Source organism: Telmatherina bonti (assembly GCF_933228915.1).
Source record: "Telmatherina bonti genome assembly, chromosome: 13".
Lineage (NCBI taxonomy): Eukaryota > Metazoa > Chordata > Actinopteri > Atheriniformes > Telmatherinidae > Telmatherina > Telmatherina bonti.
In genome coordinates, this window is record NC_136611.1 from 40,380,963 (window position 1) to 40,399,671 (window position 18,709).

An 18,709-nucleotide genomic window follows, 5' to 3' on the forward strand; every position below is an offset into this window, starting at 1 on the left:
AGGCCCCAGTGGGGCCCAGACCAGCAACGCCCGGCCCTGCCGGCATTGGCCACCCAGGGTAGACAGAGCGCAGCCACCAGGGACACAAGAACCCGAACGCAACCCCCCACCCCCGCAGGCAGAGGGCCTAGCCCACACCAGGACCCCCACCCCTCCACCTCAACACACCCACACATGCCTCAACCAACACTGCCTTATACCAGCTCCACTCTCATAATCCCCTTCACACACACACACCCCATCACACCCTCCCGCTCCACCTCCACTCACACTCCTTGTGCACACACAAAACAATCACCCCCCCCCCCCCCCCCACACACACACACACACACACACACACACACAAACAGGTCCCCACCAACCCTCATACACCCATCCCACCCTTTCGCCCATCTACTTACCTGAATTCTTTTACCCTGATTCCTCCCCTTACCCCCCGGTTCCCCCTCCCCCATCCCACTTTCCGTTTGCGACTTTATCTATTCGCCCCCATACACCCTCACCTCGTGTCTCACACACGATGGGTGTCGGCCTCCTGGCACCGGGTGTTTTGTCACCCAGATGATGGACTCTGAGGAAGGAGATGTTTTTGACCATTTCTTCCGGGAGCTTCAGGTGAGTTTGGATTAAGGTTTTCACTGTGGTTTTGGGGTCCTCTTCCACCTGCTCTAGGACCCCAGAAAACACCAAATTCTCCCTGATGCGCCGAGCCTACAGATTGAGAGTCGGTCATTCCCTCTCTGAGACTGGTGTTCTCCGTAGCATGTGCTTCCATCTGTCTCTGGCTGAATTCCAGCAAATTGCAGATGGCCTGGAACTCCTTGTGGAGTAGCTGCTTTACTAACCGTATAACTAGCTGCTTCCAGCCGTATAACTAGCTGCTTTACTAACCGTATAACTAGCTGCTTCCAGCGGTATAACTAGCTGCTTTACTAACCGTATAACTAGCTGCTTCCAGCGGTATAACTAGCTGCTTTACTAACCGTATAACTAGCTGCTACTAACCATATAACTAGCTGCTACTAACCATATAACTAGCTGCTACTAACCATATAACTAGCTGGAGGATTTCCAGGAGGCTGGTTAACATAATCTTTATGGTTCATGTCATCGAATTATTAACACTTTATATCCAACAAAACAAACCAACAATGAATGTATTCATCGATGATAAAGCTTTTCAATCTTTAGGTTTGATTACTTGATAAGCCTTTAACTTAGCACAACTAGCACAAAACGTACCACTGCTGTCGGGGCGCCCCCCAACTGGTGGATTCTGACGGGTAGCAACCTAAACCAAAAAGAGTTGCAGCAAGCAGCAGAAAAGGAGGGAGGAGCTGCTAAAAGGAGCAGACCACGAGCACACAGAGGCTGCAGGAAATAAAAAGGAAAAAAGTGTTCTTTCTGACAATCCTCTGAAAATTTGCAGCACAATAAAATGCCTTCAGTACCACCACTAAACTGCTCATTCACACACACGGGCAGCTGCATGTTCAAAACAAGCCAATAAATAAAAACAACGTACTCGGGACTAAACAGAGACGCTCAGAAGCTTCCTTCAGTCTACAGCGAGGTAGGAGTGGCAGCCGTCCAGCTGCTCAGGCTGAACAGGGAACTTCTGCTAGATGAAGAGCTTCCATCACTGCTTCTTACAAAATGCAGGTGAGGTGGAGATTAGCATGGTGCACGAGCAGACCGGACACTTCAAGGTTTTCAAGTTTCGTGTGTGTGTGTGACCAGACGCCACACAGGGGTTCAGGGATTTCATTCCCCTCATAAATATTGTTTCCCACAACCTAATTAATTACACACAGATATATCCCACTACGGAGCGAGGACAGGGTGGACAGCTGTCAGCTCCTCCTGTGTGTTTCAACTAAATGTGTTGTCCATGATCATGCTGGTGACATCACTTCCTGTTTCAGTCAGCTTCCCGTTTGGCTGCTCATCATTCATCCTGTTACTTCTCTGTTCTGCATTTCTTCCTCTTTCTGTCACTTTAAGTGAACAAAGACGTGTGATGAAAACGTGAAGGCAGTCACACAGACTGAGCTGAACAGAACCTACTCAGACCCTGACCTGAACTTCGCCAGAATCTAGAGACATTTCAGGCTTCCGCTCAGCATAAAGGAGCAGCTGTGATGGGATTGGTAGGTAGTCTGAGTTAACCAGTCACACGACTACTCGTCAGAGAGGGTGGAGCCTGAAGCAGAAAGTTCTCCAACAGTTTCAAACTGAGTCAAGGTGAAGAAACGTAGAGACAGTACAGAGAAGTACCACACTGTAATGGACAACTAGACCGTTCAGCTGGGTGTGTGTGTGTATCGTTCAGTCTGATGGATGTGGTGTGTGAGGATGACCTTTGCTGGCTGCAGCTCGATGATTTCAGGATGCTGCTGATCAAAATCATCGACCCGTCCAGGATCACACCTTACCTCCGCCAGTGTCAGGTACTCTTCCTCTTCTTGTTCAGGTTTGGCCTCCTCATCCTCCTGGCCTTCATCCCGTGATCTACTTGCTGATTTGTTCATCAGGTGATCAGTGCTGAGGATGAGGAGCAGCTCTTTAATGACCCGAGCCTTGTCATCAGGAGGAGAAAAGTTGGTAAGTGTTTCTAACTAGCTGCTTCTAACTGTATAACTAGCTGCCTCTAACAATGTAACTAGCTGCTTCTTACCGTGTAACTGCTACTAACCGTATAACTTGCTGCCTCTAACCATGTAACTAGCTGCTTCTAGCCATGTAACTAGCTGCTTCTAACCATGTAACTAGCTGCTTCTTACCGTGTAACTGCTTCTAACCATGTAGCTAGCTGCTTCTTACTGTGTAACTGCTACTAACCGTATAACTAGCTGCTTCTAACCATGTAACTAATTGCTTCTTACATGTATCTGCTTCTAATCGTAAACTGCTTCTAACCATGTAACTAGTTGCTTCTTACCGTGTAACTGTGTATAACTGCTTATAACCTGCTTATAGCTGCTTCACTAACTGCTTCTAACTGTATAACTAGCTGCTTCTAACCATGTAACTAGTTGCTTCTAACCATGTAACCAGCTGCTTATAATGGTATAAAAAGCTCCATCTAACTGTAAAGCTGCTTCTACCCATGTAACTAGCTGCTTCTACCCATGTAACTAGCTGCTTCTTACCGTGTAACTGCTACTAACCGTATAACTTGCTGCCTCTAACCATGTAACTAGCTGCTTCTAGCCATGTAACTAGCTGCTTCTACCCATGTAACTAGCTGCTTCTTACTGTGTAACTGCTACTAACCGTATAACTTGCTGCCTCTAACCATGTAACTAGCTGCTTCTAGCCATGTAACTAGCTGCTTCTAACCATGTAACTAGCTGCTTCTTACCGTGTAACTGCTTCTAACCATGTAACTAGCTGCTTCTTACTGTGTAACTGCTACTAACCGTATAACTTGCTGCCTCTAACCATGTAACTAGCTGCTTCTTACCATGTAACTGCTTTTAACCATATAACTGCTTCTAACCGTATAACTAGCTGCTTCTAACCATGTAACTAATTGCTTCTTACATGTATCTGCTTCTAATCGTAAACTGCTTCTAACCATGTAACTAGTTGCTTCTAACCATGTAACCAGCTGCTTATAATGGTATAAAAAGCTCCATCTAACTGTAAAGCTGCTTCTACCCATGTAACTAGCTGCTTCTACCCATGTAACTAGCTGCTTCTACCCATGTAACTAGCCGCTTCTAACCGTGTAACTGCTTCTAACCGTGTAACTAGCTGCTTCTACCCATGTAACTAGCTGCTTCTAACCGTGTAACTAGCTGCTTCTAACCGTGTAACTGCTTCTAACCGTGTAACTGCTTCTAACAGTGTAACTGCTTCTAACCGTGTAACTAGCTGCTTCTACCCATGTAACTAGCTGCTTCTAACCGTGTAACTGCTTCTAACCGTGTAACTAGCTGCTTCTACCCGTGTAACTAGCTGCTTCTAACCGTGTAACTAGCTGCTTCTAACCATGTAACTGCTTCTAACCGTGTAACTGCTTCTAACCGTGTAACTAGCTGCTTCTAACCGTGTAACTAGCTGCTTCTAACCGTGTGACTAGCTGCTTCTAACCGTGTAACTGCTTATAACCATGATACTAGCTGCTTCTAACCGTGTAACTAGCTGCTTCTACCCATGTAACTAGCTGCTTCTAACCGTGTAACTAGCTGCTTCTACCCATGTAACTAGCTGCTTCTAACCGTGTAACTAGCTGCTTCTAACCGTGTAACTAGCTGCTTCTAACCATGTAACTAGCTGCTTCTAACCGTGTAACTGCTTCTAACCGTGTAACTAGCTGCTTCTACCCATGTAACTAGCTGCTTCTAACCGTGTAACTAGCTGCTTCTACCCATGTAACTAGCTGCTTCTAACCGTGTAACTAGCTGCTTCTACCCGTGTAACTAGCTGCTTCTAACCGTGTGACTAGCTGCTTCTAACCGTGTAACTGCTTATAACCATGATACTAGCTGCTTATAACCATGATACTAGCTGCTTCTAACCGTGTAACTAGCTGCTTCTACCCATGTAACTAGCTGCTTCTAACCGTGTAACTAGCTGCTTCTACCCATGTAACTAGCTGCTTCTAACCGTGTAACTAGCTGCTTCTAACCGTGTCACTAGCTGCTTCTAACCGTGTGACTAGCTGCTTCTAACCGTGTGACTAGCTGCTTCTAACCGTGTAACTAGCTGCTTCTACCATGTAACTAGCTGCTTCTAACCGTGTAACTAGCTGCTTCTACCCGTGTAACTAGCTGCTTCTAACCGTGTAACTAGCTGCTTCTAACCGTGTAACTAACTGCTTCTAACCGTGTAACTAACTGCTTCTAACCGTCTAACTAACTGCTTATAATGGTATAACTAGACACTGGAAACACTGGAGCCTCACTGGACTGAAATAAGGAATCCCAGTTCAGACTGCTTCAGTTCTGGTTCCAGAGCCAGGTGTAGAACCAGGTGCTTCTGAGAACCGGAAGGTGCAGAAACACGTGATGGTGTGACGGACGCATGAGGATGAGTCATGTTGGAGATGTTGAAGTTGGTTTCGCTTGGTTCCTAATCCGCTTTCACTTCCTCTACAGCTGATGGAGGTTCAGCCCAGTGTTCCGGGTTTGTCACCTTCAGTCTGCCATTAAACCCTGTTCTGATCCGAACGGACCAGATCCTTGTGGTTCCGTCTGACCCAAATTCCCTTTATTTATCCGTTAGGACCTTGGTTTGCCGAGGAGACGGCGCTGCAGACACAAAAACAACACATTAACATTCACACCTTTCATTGCAGTAAAAACCTGAGCCAGATGCTGGATGTGAGTTGTCGTTCTGGTCAGACCCCCAGTCTGGGTCCAGTTTGGGTTTTCATGTCAGGTGGTGTGTGGTTTTAACCAGTCTGGGTCCAGTTTGGGTTTTCATGTCAGGTGGTGTGTGGTTTTAACCAGTCTGGGTCCAGTTTGGGTTTTCATGTCAGGTGGTGTGTGGTTTTAACCAGTCTGGGTCCAGTTTGGGTTTTCATGTCAGGTGGTGTGTGGTTTTAACCAGTCTGGGTCCAGTTTGGGTTTTCATGTCAGGTGGTGTGTGGTTTTAACCAGTCTGGGTCCAGTTTGGGTTTTCATGTCAGGTGGTGTGTGGTTTTAACTGCAGGAGCCCTGCTGGACATCCTGCAGAGGACCGGGGTCAAAGGTTACACCGCCTTCCTGGAGAGTCTGGAATTAGACTATCCTCAGCTGTACAGCCGGATCACTGGGAAGGAGCCCAACAAGACCTTCAGCATCCTGATTGGTCTGTCTATCTGACTGTCTGTCTGTCTGTCTATCTGACTGTCTGTCTGTCTGACAGTTTGACTGTCTGTCTGTCTGTCTGACAGTTTGACTGTCTGTCTATCTGACAGTTTGACTGTCTGTCTATCTGACAGTTTGTCTGTCTGTCTGACAGTCTGACTTTCTGTCTGTGTGTCTATCTGACAGTCTGTCTGTCTGACAGTTTGACTGTGTCTGCCTCTGTGTGCGTCTGTCTGTGTCTGTCTGATTGTATCTGTCTATCTGACAGTCTCTGTCTGTCTCTTTCTGTCTGTCTGTCTGACAGTCTGACTGTTTGTCTTTCTATCTGACTGTCTGTCTGTCTGTCTGACAGTCTGACTGTTTGTCTTTCTATCTGACTGTCTGTCTGTCTGTCTGACAGTCTGACTGTTTGTCTTTCTATCCGACTGTCAGTCTGTCTGTCTGACTGTCTGTGTCTTTCTGTGTCCTGTCTGTCTGTCTGTCTGTCTGACTGACTGACTGACTGTCTGTCTGACTGTCTTTCTGTGTGGTGCGTTCAGACACAGCTGGGGAATCTGGTTTAACTCAGTTCCTGATGTCGGAGCTGAGCCGCCTGCAGAGGGCGCTGCAGGACGAGAGGAGGCGTCGCCAGCAGGCATGCTCCGTTGCCCAGGAACAGGTCGGCATGGCAGCGATGTTGCTAAGGAACAGTGTGAGATGGACTCCTTCAGCGGTGTGTTTTGTGTCGTTTGTAGGAGGCGTTGTCTCGCCAGCAGCAGCTGAAGGAGCACGAGTTGAGGAAGCTGACTGAGCGCGTCCAAAAGATGCGGGATGAGCGGGAGCGGCTGAGCGAGGAGGTGAAGCAGCTCCGGGAGCACAACTACAGCCTGATGGTGGACATTACCAACCTGAACCAGGAGAAGAGCAGTGCCCTGCTGGCCAATAGAGACCTGCAGATCGAGGTCAGCTGACCCACAACCTCGCCACCAGCAGGTTTCAGTGTTGACCTCTGACCTTTCTCCTCTCACGTCTCACCTGTCCAGGTGGAGCGTCTGAAGCAAACTGTGCTGCGAGCAGAGAATCGAACCCGGCTGTTACGACGACGGACGCTGAGGCCCTCGCAGGAGGTACGCCGACGGTTTCCATGGCAACCAGCTTCTCCAGTCGTTTCAAAGCCAATCAAATGGGAGGTCATGTGACCTGGGTTTCTGTTTCAGATACCAGTTCTGCCAAAAGACTCCTTCTCCCCCCCCACCCAGCAGGAGGAGCAGAGAGAAGTGCACGAGGAGAACCAGGAGGAGAACCAGGAGGAGATCCAGGAGGACACGCAGCAGCACAACAAGCCCAAGGAGGCAGAGCCTCTGCAGCCGAGTCCGTCTCCTCCTCAGATGAACCTCCTCACCACCGTCTTCAGACTGAAAAGGGAGCTCCACCGAGCAGAGGAGCAGAGAGGCAGGGTAAGGAGGAGGTGCAAACAGGAAGTTACTATGAGACCAGTGTCCACTGGGAACCTGTTAGAACTGTGTGTCTGTACTGTGTAGGGTATCGTCGTCTGTAGCTCGTCGGTACTCATAAGCGTGTCGGTAACCATGAATGAAAAATACTTTATTAATCTCCAAAGGGAAATATTGTAGTATATAATAATAATAACTAGAGGAGGTCTTGTTCCGGAGGCTGATGGCTGCTGGCAGGAATGATCTTCTGTATCTTTCAGTCTTACATCGGACCTGAAGAAGCCTCTCACTGAACACACTTTGTTGTTTCATCACTGTGTTGTGGAGAGGGTGTGAAGAATCCTCCATCATCTTCATCAGCTTGTGCAGCATTCTTCTTTGGACAATCAGCTCCAGCGGCTCCAGAGTTACTCCAAGCACAGAAGCAGCTTTCTGGATCAGTTTGTTGATTCTCTTCAAGTCTCTGGTTCTGATGCTACTACCCCAGCAGATGCTGCAAAGCTGACTGCACTCTCCACAACAGACTTCTAGAAGATATGCAACATCTTGGTGCAGACGTTAAACCATCTCAGCTTCCTTAAGAAGTACAGTCTGCTCTGACCTTTCTTGTAGATGTAGTCAGTGTTGCATTTCCAGTCCAGTTTGTTGTCCAGCTGAACTCCAAGATACTTGTATTCCTCCACCACCTCCACCTCCTCTCCCAGGATGGAAACAGTGCTTTGTTTATTCTTCTTCCTCCTGAAGTCAACAATCATCTCTTTTGTTTTGCTGCTATTTAATATGAGATGATTGTCACCGCACCATTTAACAAACTGACTGACCAGTTCTCTGTACTCTGCTTCTTGTCCATCCCTGATACACCCCACAACTGCAGAGTCATCAGAGTATTTCTGCAGATGACAGGACTCAGAGTTGTACTGGAAGTCTGAGGTGTACAGAGTGAAGAGGAATGGCCAGAGTACAGTTCCTTGTGGTGCACCAGTGCTGCTGACCTCCATCTCAGACACACAACCTTTCAGTCTCACAAACTGGGGTCTGTTTGTGAGGTAGTCATAGATCCAGGTGGTTGTGGAGGTATCCACCTGGAATTTATGGAGCTTCTCACATAACAAAGCAGGCTGAATGGTATTAAAAGCACTGAGAAATGAAAGAACATGACCCTCAGAGTGCTGCCTGAATGGTCCAGATGAGAGTGTGCTCTCTGGAGCAGGTATATGATGGCATCTTCAACCCCAAGTCCATTACGATATGCAAACTGGAATGGGTCCTGAAAGGTGTTTACTTGCTTGTTGAGGTGAGCCAGTAAGAGTCTCTCCAGGACTTTCATGATGTGAGATGTCAGGGCAACTGGTCTGTAGTCACTTGGTTCAGCTGGTTGTGTTTTTTTAGGCACTGGAACAAGGCAGGAGGTTTTCCACAGCACTGGGACTCTATTTTGTCTCAGACTGGTGTTGAAAAGGTGCTGGAGAATCGGACATAGTTGTTCTGAGCAGGTCTTGAGAACTCTGGGACTGACACCATCTGGACCTGCAGCCTTGTTCTGGTTCAGTTTCTCAAGTTGCTTCATAACCTGATTGCAGGAGACAAACAAGGTGGAGGTCTCAGGATGTCCTGATGTGGAGGGAGATGAAGCTGTGTTCTGGTCCATGACTGAGCTGCAGGGTGACAGATTGGAGGCGTGACAGGAAAGCAGTGGGCTTATGGAGGGTGTGTGGTCTGTTGGGCTGGAGGTAGGGGGTGAACTGAACCTGCTGAAGAATATGTTCAGCTCATTAGCTCTGTCCAGACCTCCATCAGGCTGGTCCCCCTTTAACTTGAAGCCGGTGATCTTCTTCATTCCAGACCACACATCCCTCAGGTTATTCTGCTGGAGCTGACTTTCTAACTTCTTCCTGTAGTCCTTCTTGCACTTCTTAGTTTGTGTTTTAAGTTGTTTTTGTGTTGCCCTCAATAACTCCCTGTCTCCATCCCTGAAGGCTTTCTTTTTGATGTTCAGCAGCTTTTTCAGCTCACTGGTGATCCAGGGTTTGTTATCGGGGAAGCACCTCACTGTTCTTGTTGGGACGATGCTGTCCACACAGAAGTTTATGTAATCTGTCACACACTCAGTCATGGTGTTGATGTCGTCTCCATGAGGTTCACAGAGGACGTGCCAGTCTGTAGCCTCAAAGCCTCCTCTAAGAGCATCTTCAGCTTCAGCAGACCAGATTTTGATAGTCTTTGTGATGACTGGTTGCTGCTGAACGATGGGCTTGTGGGTGGAGGTGAGAAGAACCAGATTATGGTCAGATCTTCCTAAAGGAGGCAGGGCAGAACAACTGGATCCATTATTCATGTTTGCATAAAATAAGTCCAACATCTTATTTTCTCTGGTGGAGCAGCTGACAAACTGCTGGAATGTTGGTAGAGTTGCAGAGAGGGAGACGTTGTTGAAGACTCCGGAGATCGCCATGAATGAGTTTGGATGCTGTGTTTGTAGCCGAGCAACGACGGAGCTGATGACGTCACAGGCTGTGTCTGGTGCGGTACCAGGTATTATATAAACCGCTACCAGAATAACACAGGTAAACTCTCTGGGTAAATAATATGGACGGAAGCTCACAGCTAACAGTTCCATGTCCCTTGTGCATATCTTCTCCTTGACAGTAACATGTCCAGGATGACACCAACGCTGGTTAACCAGCACTGCAATTCCACCACCCTTTAGCTTTCCGCTGTGTTGTCTACTGCGGTCTGCACGGACCGTTTTAAAGCCCGGTACAGACACATTACAGTCAGGGATGTGTTCATGCAGCCATGTCTCGGTGAAGCACATAATACTGCACTCTCTGTATTCTTTCTGAGACCTTGTTAGCATCTCCAGCTCGTCCGTTTTGTTAGCTAGCGATCTCACATTGCCCATGACGACGGTCGGGAGAAATGGTTTAAATCTCCATCGCTTTCTTCGTTCTCTGACTCCCGCTCTGCATCCTCTCCTTTCTTTTCAACTCCATCGGGATTTGATGTGTTGTTTTGCTGATAATTAATCAGTTGATCCCGATCGTAAACAAGTCTTTCGTTGCCATGGAAACTCATCATAACAAGCCTTGAAAGAGCTAAAAATATGCAGAAAGATCTCCCTTGCAGCACACCCTCCGAACCGGCATGAAATACTCAGAAAAAAAGACCTAATTTGAGGTAATATCTATGTGAGAAGAGTTTGTACTTTTTTAAAAATCAAGATAGCAAGTCAGAGCTGCTACAATCTGCTGCCAACAGATGACAATCTAGAAGGAGAAAATAAGACCCAGTATGAGAACAAACTCTACACTGAGACTAGATGGCGCTGACTTTGGAAATAGGAAATCCAGGTGTAGATGTGCCTCACCACATCCAGAAGGTTGCTTAGAAGGGTTTGATCCGCACACAACACTCGAGCGACCCTGGCTCTGTTCAGGTCGCTTTTGGTGAGATTGTGTTTGTTTGCAGAGCGTGGAGGAGAAGGAGGAGCTGGAGCTGCGCTGCGCTCAGCTGAAAGGAGACTCCAAGATGTACCGCCGACAAAACAAGCAAACTCTGCAGCAGCTGGAGGAGGTGGTCAAAGAGAGGGACAAGGTAAGGAGGAAGATCGTTATGACGACGACAACGTCAGTGTGGTGAACTCTGGGTGCTTTTCCAGGCTCTGACGTTCCAGGCCCAGCAGCAGGAGGAGGCGCGGCTGCTCCTGCAGGAGAAGGACCGGTACAGGGAGTGGGTCCGACAGCTCACAGAGCAGGCCGACAAGCTGGAGCTCCTACTTCTGAGGTCACAAGGTCAGGAGCTCCAGCTAAGGACACGCCTCCGCAAGATCACCTTCAACTCTCAGCAGGTGGGAGGGAGACCAAAGACTCCTGATGAGGATGAGGATGAGGATAACGATGAAGGCTTTCTTTTCCAGTGTGAGAGGAGTGTAAGCAGTGAGGAAGATGTGGAGCCCAGAGACAGCACTGTTCAAGGTCAGAAAGATGTCATGAGGCATGTGTGTGTCATGTAACCTGTTGGGAAGGGGGAGAGTTGTTGTTGCCCTGGGCGTAGGCAACCCCGCTGGTTTCCTACAGCACCCACTGCTGGAAGGGGCGTCGCCTTAAAAAAGTTCCATTTCCGTCTTGACAGCTCAACGAAACGTTTCCCACAAGCTAAAAGAAGCTCCAACTGGCCTGTAATGACGACAACCTCATTACAGGCCTCCTCTGGCCAGGCTGCCAGCTGCGGTGAGGGGGGTTCTGATGGTTCTGATGGTTCTGATGCCATGAGGTGCTGCTTCCAGTAAACCAGGAGGAGGAAACACAAACGAGAGATTTGTCTGAGTTCATCAAAGCCTGATAACATTTCACTTTGATAAACTTTCAGCCGGCGACCGCTAGTTTACACACTGTCATAGTCTGTATAACTTTACAGAGTACCACCGTTACCATGCAGACTGTTTTACTGACTGACTGTTTTACTGACTGACTGTTTTACTGACTGATTGACTGTTTTACTGACTGACTGACTGTTTTACTGACTGACTGTTTTACTGACTGATTGTTTTACTGACTGATTGACTGTTTTACTGACTGTTTTACTGACTGACTGTTTTACTGACTGTTTTACTGACTGTTTTACTGACTGTTTTACTGATTGACTGTTTTACTGACTGTTTTACTGACTGACTTTTACTGACTGATTGACTGTTTTACTGACTGACTGTTTTACTGACTGACTGTTTTACTGACTGTTTTACTGTTTTACTGACTGTTTTACTGTTTTACTGACTGTTTTGCTGACTGACTGTTTTGCTGACTGACTGTTGTGCTGACTGACTGTTGTACTGACTGACTGTTTTACTGACTGTTTTACTGACTGTTTTACTGATTGACTGTTTTACTGACTGTTTTACTGACTGACTTTTACTGACTGACTGTTTTACTGACTGTTTTACTGTTTTACTGACTGTTTTACTGTTTTACTGACTGTTTTGCTGACTGACTGTTTTGCTGACTGACTGTTTTGCTGACTGACTGTTGTACTGACTGACTGTTGTACTGACTGACTGTTGTACTGACTGACTGTTTTACTGACTGTTTTACTGATTGACTGTTTTACTGACTGTTTTACTGACTGACTTTTACTGACTGATTGACTGTTTTACTGACTGACTGTTTTACTGACTGACTGTTTTACTGACTGTTTTACTGTTTTACTGACTGTTTTGCTGACTGACTGTTTTGCTGACTGACTGTTTTGCTGACTGTTTTGCTGACTGTTTTGCTGACTGACTGTTTTACTGACTGACTGTTTTACTGACTGACTGTTTTACTGACTGACTGTTTTACTGACTGACTGTTTTACTGACTGTTTTACCGACTGTTTTACTGACTGACTGTTTTACTGACTGTTTGACTGACTGACTGTTTGACTGACTGACTGTTTTACTGACTGTTTTACTGACTGACTGTTTTATTGACTGTTTTACTGACTGTTTTACTGACTGACTGTTTTATTGACTGTTTTATTGACTGTTTTATTGACTGACTGTTTTACTGACTGACTGTTTTACTGACTGACTGTTTTACTGACTGTTTTACTGACTGTTTTACTGACTGACTGTTTTACTGACTGTTTTACTGACTGACTGTTTTACTGACTGACTGTTTTACTGACTGTTTTACTGTTTTACTGACTGTTTTGCTGACTGACTGTTTTACTGACTGTTTTACTGACTGACTGTTTTACTGACTGTTTTACTGACTGACTTTTACTGACTGACTGACTGTTTTACTGACTGTTTTACTGACTGACTGTTTTACTGACTGTTTTACTGACTGACTGTTTTACTGACTGTTTTACTGACTGACTGTTTTACTGACTGACTTTTACTGACTGTTTTACTGACTGACTTTTACTGACTGACTGTTTTACTGACTGTTTGACTGTTTTACTGACTGTTTTACTGACTGACTGTTTTACTGACTGTTTTACTGACTGACTGTTTTACTGACTGATTTACTGACTGACTGTTTTACTGACTGTTTCACTGACTGTTTTACTGACTGACTGTTTTACTGACTGTTTTACTGACTGTTTTACTGACTGACTTTTACTGACTGATTGACTGTTTTACTGACTGTTTTACTGTTTTACTGACTGTTTTGCTGACTGACTGTTTTACTGACTGTTTTACTGACTGACTGTTTTACTGACTGATTTACTGACTGACTGTTTTACTGACTGTTTCACTGACTGTTTTACTGACTGACTGTTTTACTGACTGACTGTTTTATGCTGGACTTTAGTACTAAGATTCGAGGTGTTATTTTGTTTTATCATTACTGAATCTGTTTATAGTTGGTTCCACAGTTTTGCGTTATTCTAGACTGAACTTGTGCAGTTGCTGCCCTGAACTTTGTCCAAAAATCAGAAGTGTAATTTAGTTCTGTTTATCATTTTTGTTAGTTTGTTTAATTTAGTGTTTTCGTGTGACTGTTAAAATGAAGCCAAGAATTTGTACTTTAGTTTTAAAATGTGTGCGACTGAGAACTTCAGTTTTGGGAAGAATTTTGCTGTGTGTAGTGTGGGGCGAAACTGCCGGCCCAGGGCCAGACCTGATCATGTGAACAACTTGGGGGTGGAGCCCTGACTTCATCTGCTTTTAACATCCAACCAGTGAGATGCTCTGAGCTCTGCAGCTTCCAGTTTAAACTTTCAGGTAGAGTTAGCTCTGGTCTAGTCTAATGTTGTCTAGTCAGCGTGTAATTCATTACATTCACACTATTCTGTTCCCTTCTCTATTACTGATTCTCTTTATTAGTGTGAATGTGATCCATCTTTAAGAAATTATTCCTCTGCAGTTTTTATCAGTTCATTATTTTTTATTCATAGATTGCTTTTATACTTTATGAGATTGGAAAGAATGCTGCGTGTCTGCTACCTGCTGAGATGTAGTGCTGCAGTATCTTCTGTCGGAAGGAGACTTGCAGCCAGAGATGCTTTTAGTATAAAGTGGTTTATACTCCATAAAATGATGGTGTTAAAAAGATTAAGTCGTGCCTTCTACACACCAAAACACTCATGATGTGATGAAATTACAGTTCTACACCATCATTTCAATAAGACGCACAAATGCTGTATGAGCACTTCATAAAGAGGTAAGTGACGGGCAGGAGAGGTAATGCTGTAGGTGACCTAGTCACAGTGAGCTGGCAGATTCACACTTAAACAATTTTAAATAATTCATTTATTTATGTTTTTGCCAACTTAATCTGAATTTAGTCAGAATATTTTTTTAAGTTGGTAAATGGAGTCTTTTAATGTGCATTCTGGATCGCAACAGGGTTCCATGGATCAGTGTTCCAACAGAATTGTCATAGGGAAGCCAAACCAAACATCAACCCCAATCACATCATCTAAGGCTAAAAGACAGTGAAATGAGGAATCAGCCAGAGCCATTTTGACACCAGGGAACGACAAAACAGACATTCTTATTTCCATTGATAAGAAACTCAGTGGTTTTGATGCGCGCCTGGTGGAGATTCTCCACAAAGAGTTGCAGGCCTTGCGGAAATCACTGGAATTCAGCCAGAAGCAAGTGGAAACACTGGACGCAGAAAATGCGGTCCTCAGAGAGTCGGTTAGATTATTCACCGAGGGGTTAACCAGAGTCTCCGAGGAGAAGATGAAGGAAGCGGTGCTGGATCTACATGCTAGGAGCATTAGGGGACAACTTGGTGTTTGCAGGGATTCCAGAACAAGCAGATGAGGACCCCAAGACCACGATTTAAAACACCTTTCATCGAGTTCAACGTCTGGATGGAAGAAAACCCAGAGCCGGCAGACCAAGGCCCATTGTAGCAAAGTTTAACTACAAAAAGACAGAGTAGGTGAAGAGGCAGGGTCGTAAACATGGGTCTTCATTACAGAGTTAATTACCAATTTCCAAAGAAGATGCTTGATCGGCAAAGAGTGCAGGTCTCCATCAGGAGGAAATCCATTGCTGAAAGAGCTTGCGCTGTCATCGCCGTGGATAAATTATCAACACAGTTGTACCACAACCCGAACATCACTCCCTAGCTCTACTGACTTATTGGTATGTGCTTTAATCCACTTATGTCTTCACTAAATCATGCCATATTTATAAAACTGTTCCAAAATAGTTCACAATAGTTTCACTGCCCATCTCTACTACACCGCTCCTGATACGAATGTCTTCTTTTAATTAATTAATGTGAATGCCCAGGTTTTGAGATGTAAACGACTGGAGTGGCCTGAACGGCGCAGGAGGGGTAGCACGGCAAATGTTGGGCGCAATAATAATAAAAATGTCCGAACAGGATCTCAATAATGTCCAATTGGGACGGGAATGCCTTTTTGTTCACTTCCAGCAGGGTGTAATTAGTGGGATTCCAAAAACATGTGCAAGGTTGAAGTAAACTCCAATGAAGATGTGACAGACTTTATTCAATGTGAAAACTTTAATGTGTTTCAGATTTATCAAAGTGTTGAAATGCTGCAGGGAGCATTGTTGGAGCAAATCCTTCATATTTAACTGGGACATTTGCAAATAAATTCCTTTGCTCCTTGAGGTGTGTAGCTGAGACCAGTAGTTGACATTGAGCTGCCTGCAGAACCGCACACCATCCACACAAGCAACACCTGATAAGTGACAATGGAGCTGTATGTTAAATGCTGGATTTGAACCCGTGCCTTGTATGTGTACCTGTGTACTGGTGCACAAAATGGACCAATCACTCTCCATCGCTTTCTCCTCTGTCTGACTCCTGCTCTGCATCCTCTTGTCTTTCTTTTCAACTCCATCAGGATTTGATGTGTTGTTTTGCTGATAATCCTGATTTGGGAGAGGTTAATCGGTTGATCCTGATTGTAAACAAGTCTTTCGTTGCCATGGAGACTCATCATAACAAGTCTTGAAAGAGCCAAAAATATGCAGAAAGATCTCCATTGCAGCACACCCTCCGAACCGGCATGAAATCCTCAGAAAAAAAATATCCAATTTGAGGTAATATCTATGTGAGAAGAGTTTGTACTTTTTTAAAAATCAAGATAGCAAGTCAGAGCTACTACAATCTGCTGCCAACAGACATCAATTGAGTAAAAACAACTTTTTCTATTATTTTACTTGAAAACGGTAAGTTTGAAACAGTATAGTAATTATCAACAATGTTTGCATCTAAACCAGTCTTCTTCAGAAGGGGCCTCACCACTGCGGTTTTAAAGGCAGATGGGAAGACAGTAGTTTTACTCCGTCTAAAAGCTCTCACTCAAAGAAACTACAAAATGTACATGATCTTCTCAGCGGAAAACCTTTGTCTATTTCCACTCATGTGAAAGTGTGAGGAGAGTTGGCTTAGTGGTTACAATGCAGGATTGTGGGTCAGAACATCAGAGGTTTGAATCCCATACGCTGCAAACTCTGCAAGTAGTAGTAAGACTAAGTCTAAATGGTGCAAAATCAGTGTGGATGAAATTAGCACAAACAAGACAAAGTTGTTATTTCAAGATGAAAAATAATGAAACCCTTTTGAAAAATCACATATTCAATATAATCTTTTTTTCCTGAATGTTAGTGTCCTGCTGGTGTGGACCAGAGGTCATGTGTTCAACCCTTGATGGCAGATCTGCCCTAAAACTGTTGTGACAACAAGTCTGCTACCAATCCCAAAGAAATTCTTCTTAGTTTGTACCATCTAAAAATGTGTAGTTTAGGCATTTAACCTAATATATCTGTAAACAATGATTAATTCAACTTTTGTCAACACCTAATAATCAATGAATCAAGGCAGTCAAAGGCAGGGTACACCCTGGACAGCTCACCGTCTATCGCAGGGCTAGATCATGTGCCAATGTTTTAATTTACGCCAGGGGAACATGAACTTATTTTTCATTTATTTAATTTATGCAAGAGGTCAAGTCAGTGTAGTATTTTATAGTAGTTCCAGCATCAGTTCAACAAATTTGTAAAGACTGTTCCTTTCCATTGACAGCAAGCATATACTCATACTCACTTCAGACTCCCAGATCCATCTCTTGAATGTAGCTTTTCACTATTAAATGTATTACAAAAAGGGATTACAAATGTCTTTTTTTACATATTAAAATTAATTTTATTGACCTGCTGGTTAATATAACACCATTACTATTATTTTCCAAAAATAATTAAAACTGCGATGGACTGGCGAGCTGTCCAGGGTGTACCCTACCTGTGAAGCCAGCTGGGATAGGCTTCAGCTTCCCTGCGACCCTGAATTGGAATAAGCGGTTCAGAAAATGAATGAATGAATAATTAAAGCTCAAAATGTCCAAAAAAAAAGTATCAATAAAAACCAGAACTTATAGTAATGAGTTTGCACCCCCATTTTTCTGTTTATCTCACATTGAATTCTAGAATGGTTATGCACCCTCCAAGAGGGGGGTCAGCAAGTACACATCTAGGCATCTGAACCATGCTTGTCTTGATGCACTCTATAAATTGGAACACTATTTGGGTCTCATCTGGTGATGTTTTACAGATACATAAGAACACATATTAAGTAGTGGCTCCAGAGTGATGGTGATGTCATCATGAGGAGAAAATGAAGACACTCTTTTACTCTATTCTTTTCTCAGAAAGCCTTGAGGAAATTCCCAGTGGGATGTCGGGGGAGAATGAAGAGTTGGTAGCTCAACAAAAGCAGAACAGTGGTCCCATGGCAGGAGCTGGAGAGTCTGACCATGGACCTAGTAGTGGTGCATCATGGGTAATTTCCACTCAGGGTCAGGTGGAGCTGAGTTTGCAGGTAGACACCTTTTTATCATGTTTATGTCTGTGCAGGAGGAGCAACCAGATGGATGTCTCACCCTCAGAACTCATTCTAATTTCCTGTATCGAAGGTGAGTGTCGGCCTTTAAACTTATCTGAAACTTTGTGCAGCCGGAACTTATAAGAAGCCATTCTTGTTTCCATGGCAACAGGAAGCGAGCCCTGAGGTCAAAGTTCAACAGGATTGAATGCCCAACCAGTAACCCTGACGACAGCAGCGGTAGTGACGTCACTGAATCAGACTGATATTACTCCATAAAAAGTACCACGATCAGTTTGTCCTGTTGGTGTTTGTTGATGTTCCAACTGAGCGTAGAGATGGCCAAAATGATGGCTTCAATTAAAAATCCTTACACTTTAAATGTTTTAACTGCTAATGTCTTTCCTCAAAGCTACAGTACATTTTTTAACAAAGGCTGCACCCACTCAGAAACTGGGTGGTACACACAGCAGATCCTGATCTGGCCACTCTCGCCGGATGTAAGGTTTCTGACTCCTTCCATCCATTCATTTTCAGGGTTGCGGGAAGCTGGAGCCTGTTCCAGCAATCACTGGGCCAGAGGCAGGGACAGGTCGCTGGTCCATCACAGCGGGATTTCTGATAAAACAGATATTTTAAAAAATTACATCTGTTTTTGAAATAAATTCAATTCCAAAACTAAAAT

At 44.7% G+C, this 18,709-nt stretch overlaps 1 protein-coding gene across 2 annotated transcripts; it reads left to right on the forward strand.

The window, feature by feature from the left end:
* Positions 1–2,148: 2,148 nt before the first annotated feature.
* card9 (caspase recruitment domain family, member 9) lies at positions 2,149–18,325 on the forward strand. Of its 2 annotated transcripts, none has more exons than XM_079250764.1 (13): positions 2,149–2,450; positions 2,535–2,604; positions 5,662–5,799; positions 6,338–6,456; positions 6,533–6,739; positions 6,821–6,904; positions 6,995–7,234; positions 10,700–10,825; positions 10,890–11,078; positions 11,148–11,205; positions 17,852–17,982; positions 18,057–18,115; positions 18,197–18,325. In XM_079250764.1, the coding sequence occupies exons 1-13, from the start codon at positions 2,337–2,339 to the stop codon at positions 18,288–18,290; spliced, it is 1,629 nt and encodes a 542-aa protein (XP_079106890.1). In that variant the 5' UTR covers positions 2,149–2,336; the 3' UTR covers positions 18,291–18,325. The 2 variants fall into 2 exon arrangements, with proteins under 2 accessions (XP_079106890.1, XP_079106891.1); XM_079250765.1 differs by having other exon boundaries at positions 7,040–7,234.
* The last annotated feature ends 384 nt before the right edge of the window (positions 18,326–18,709 follow it).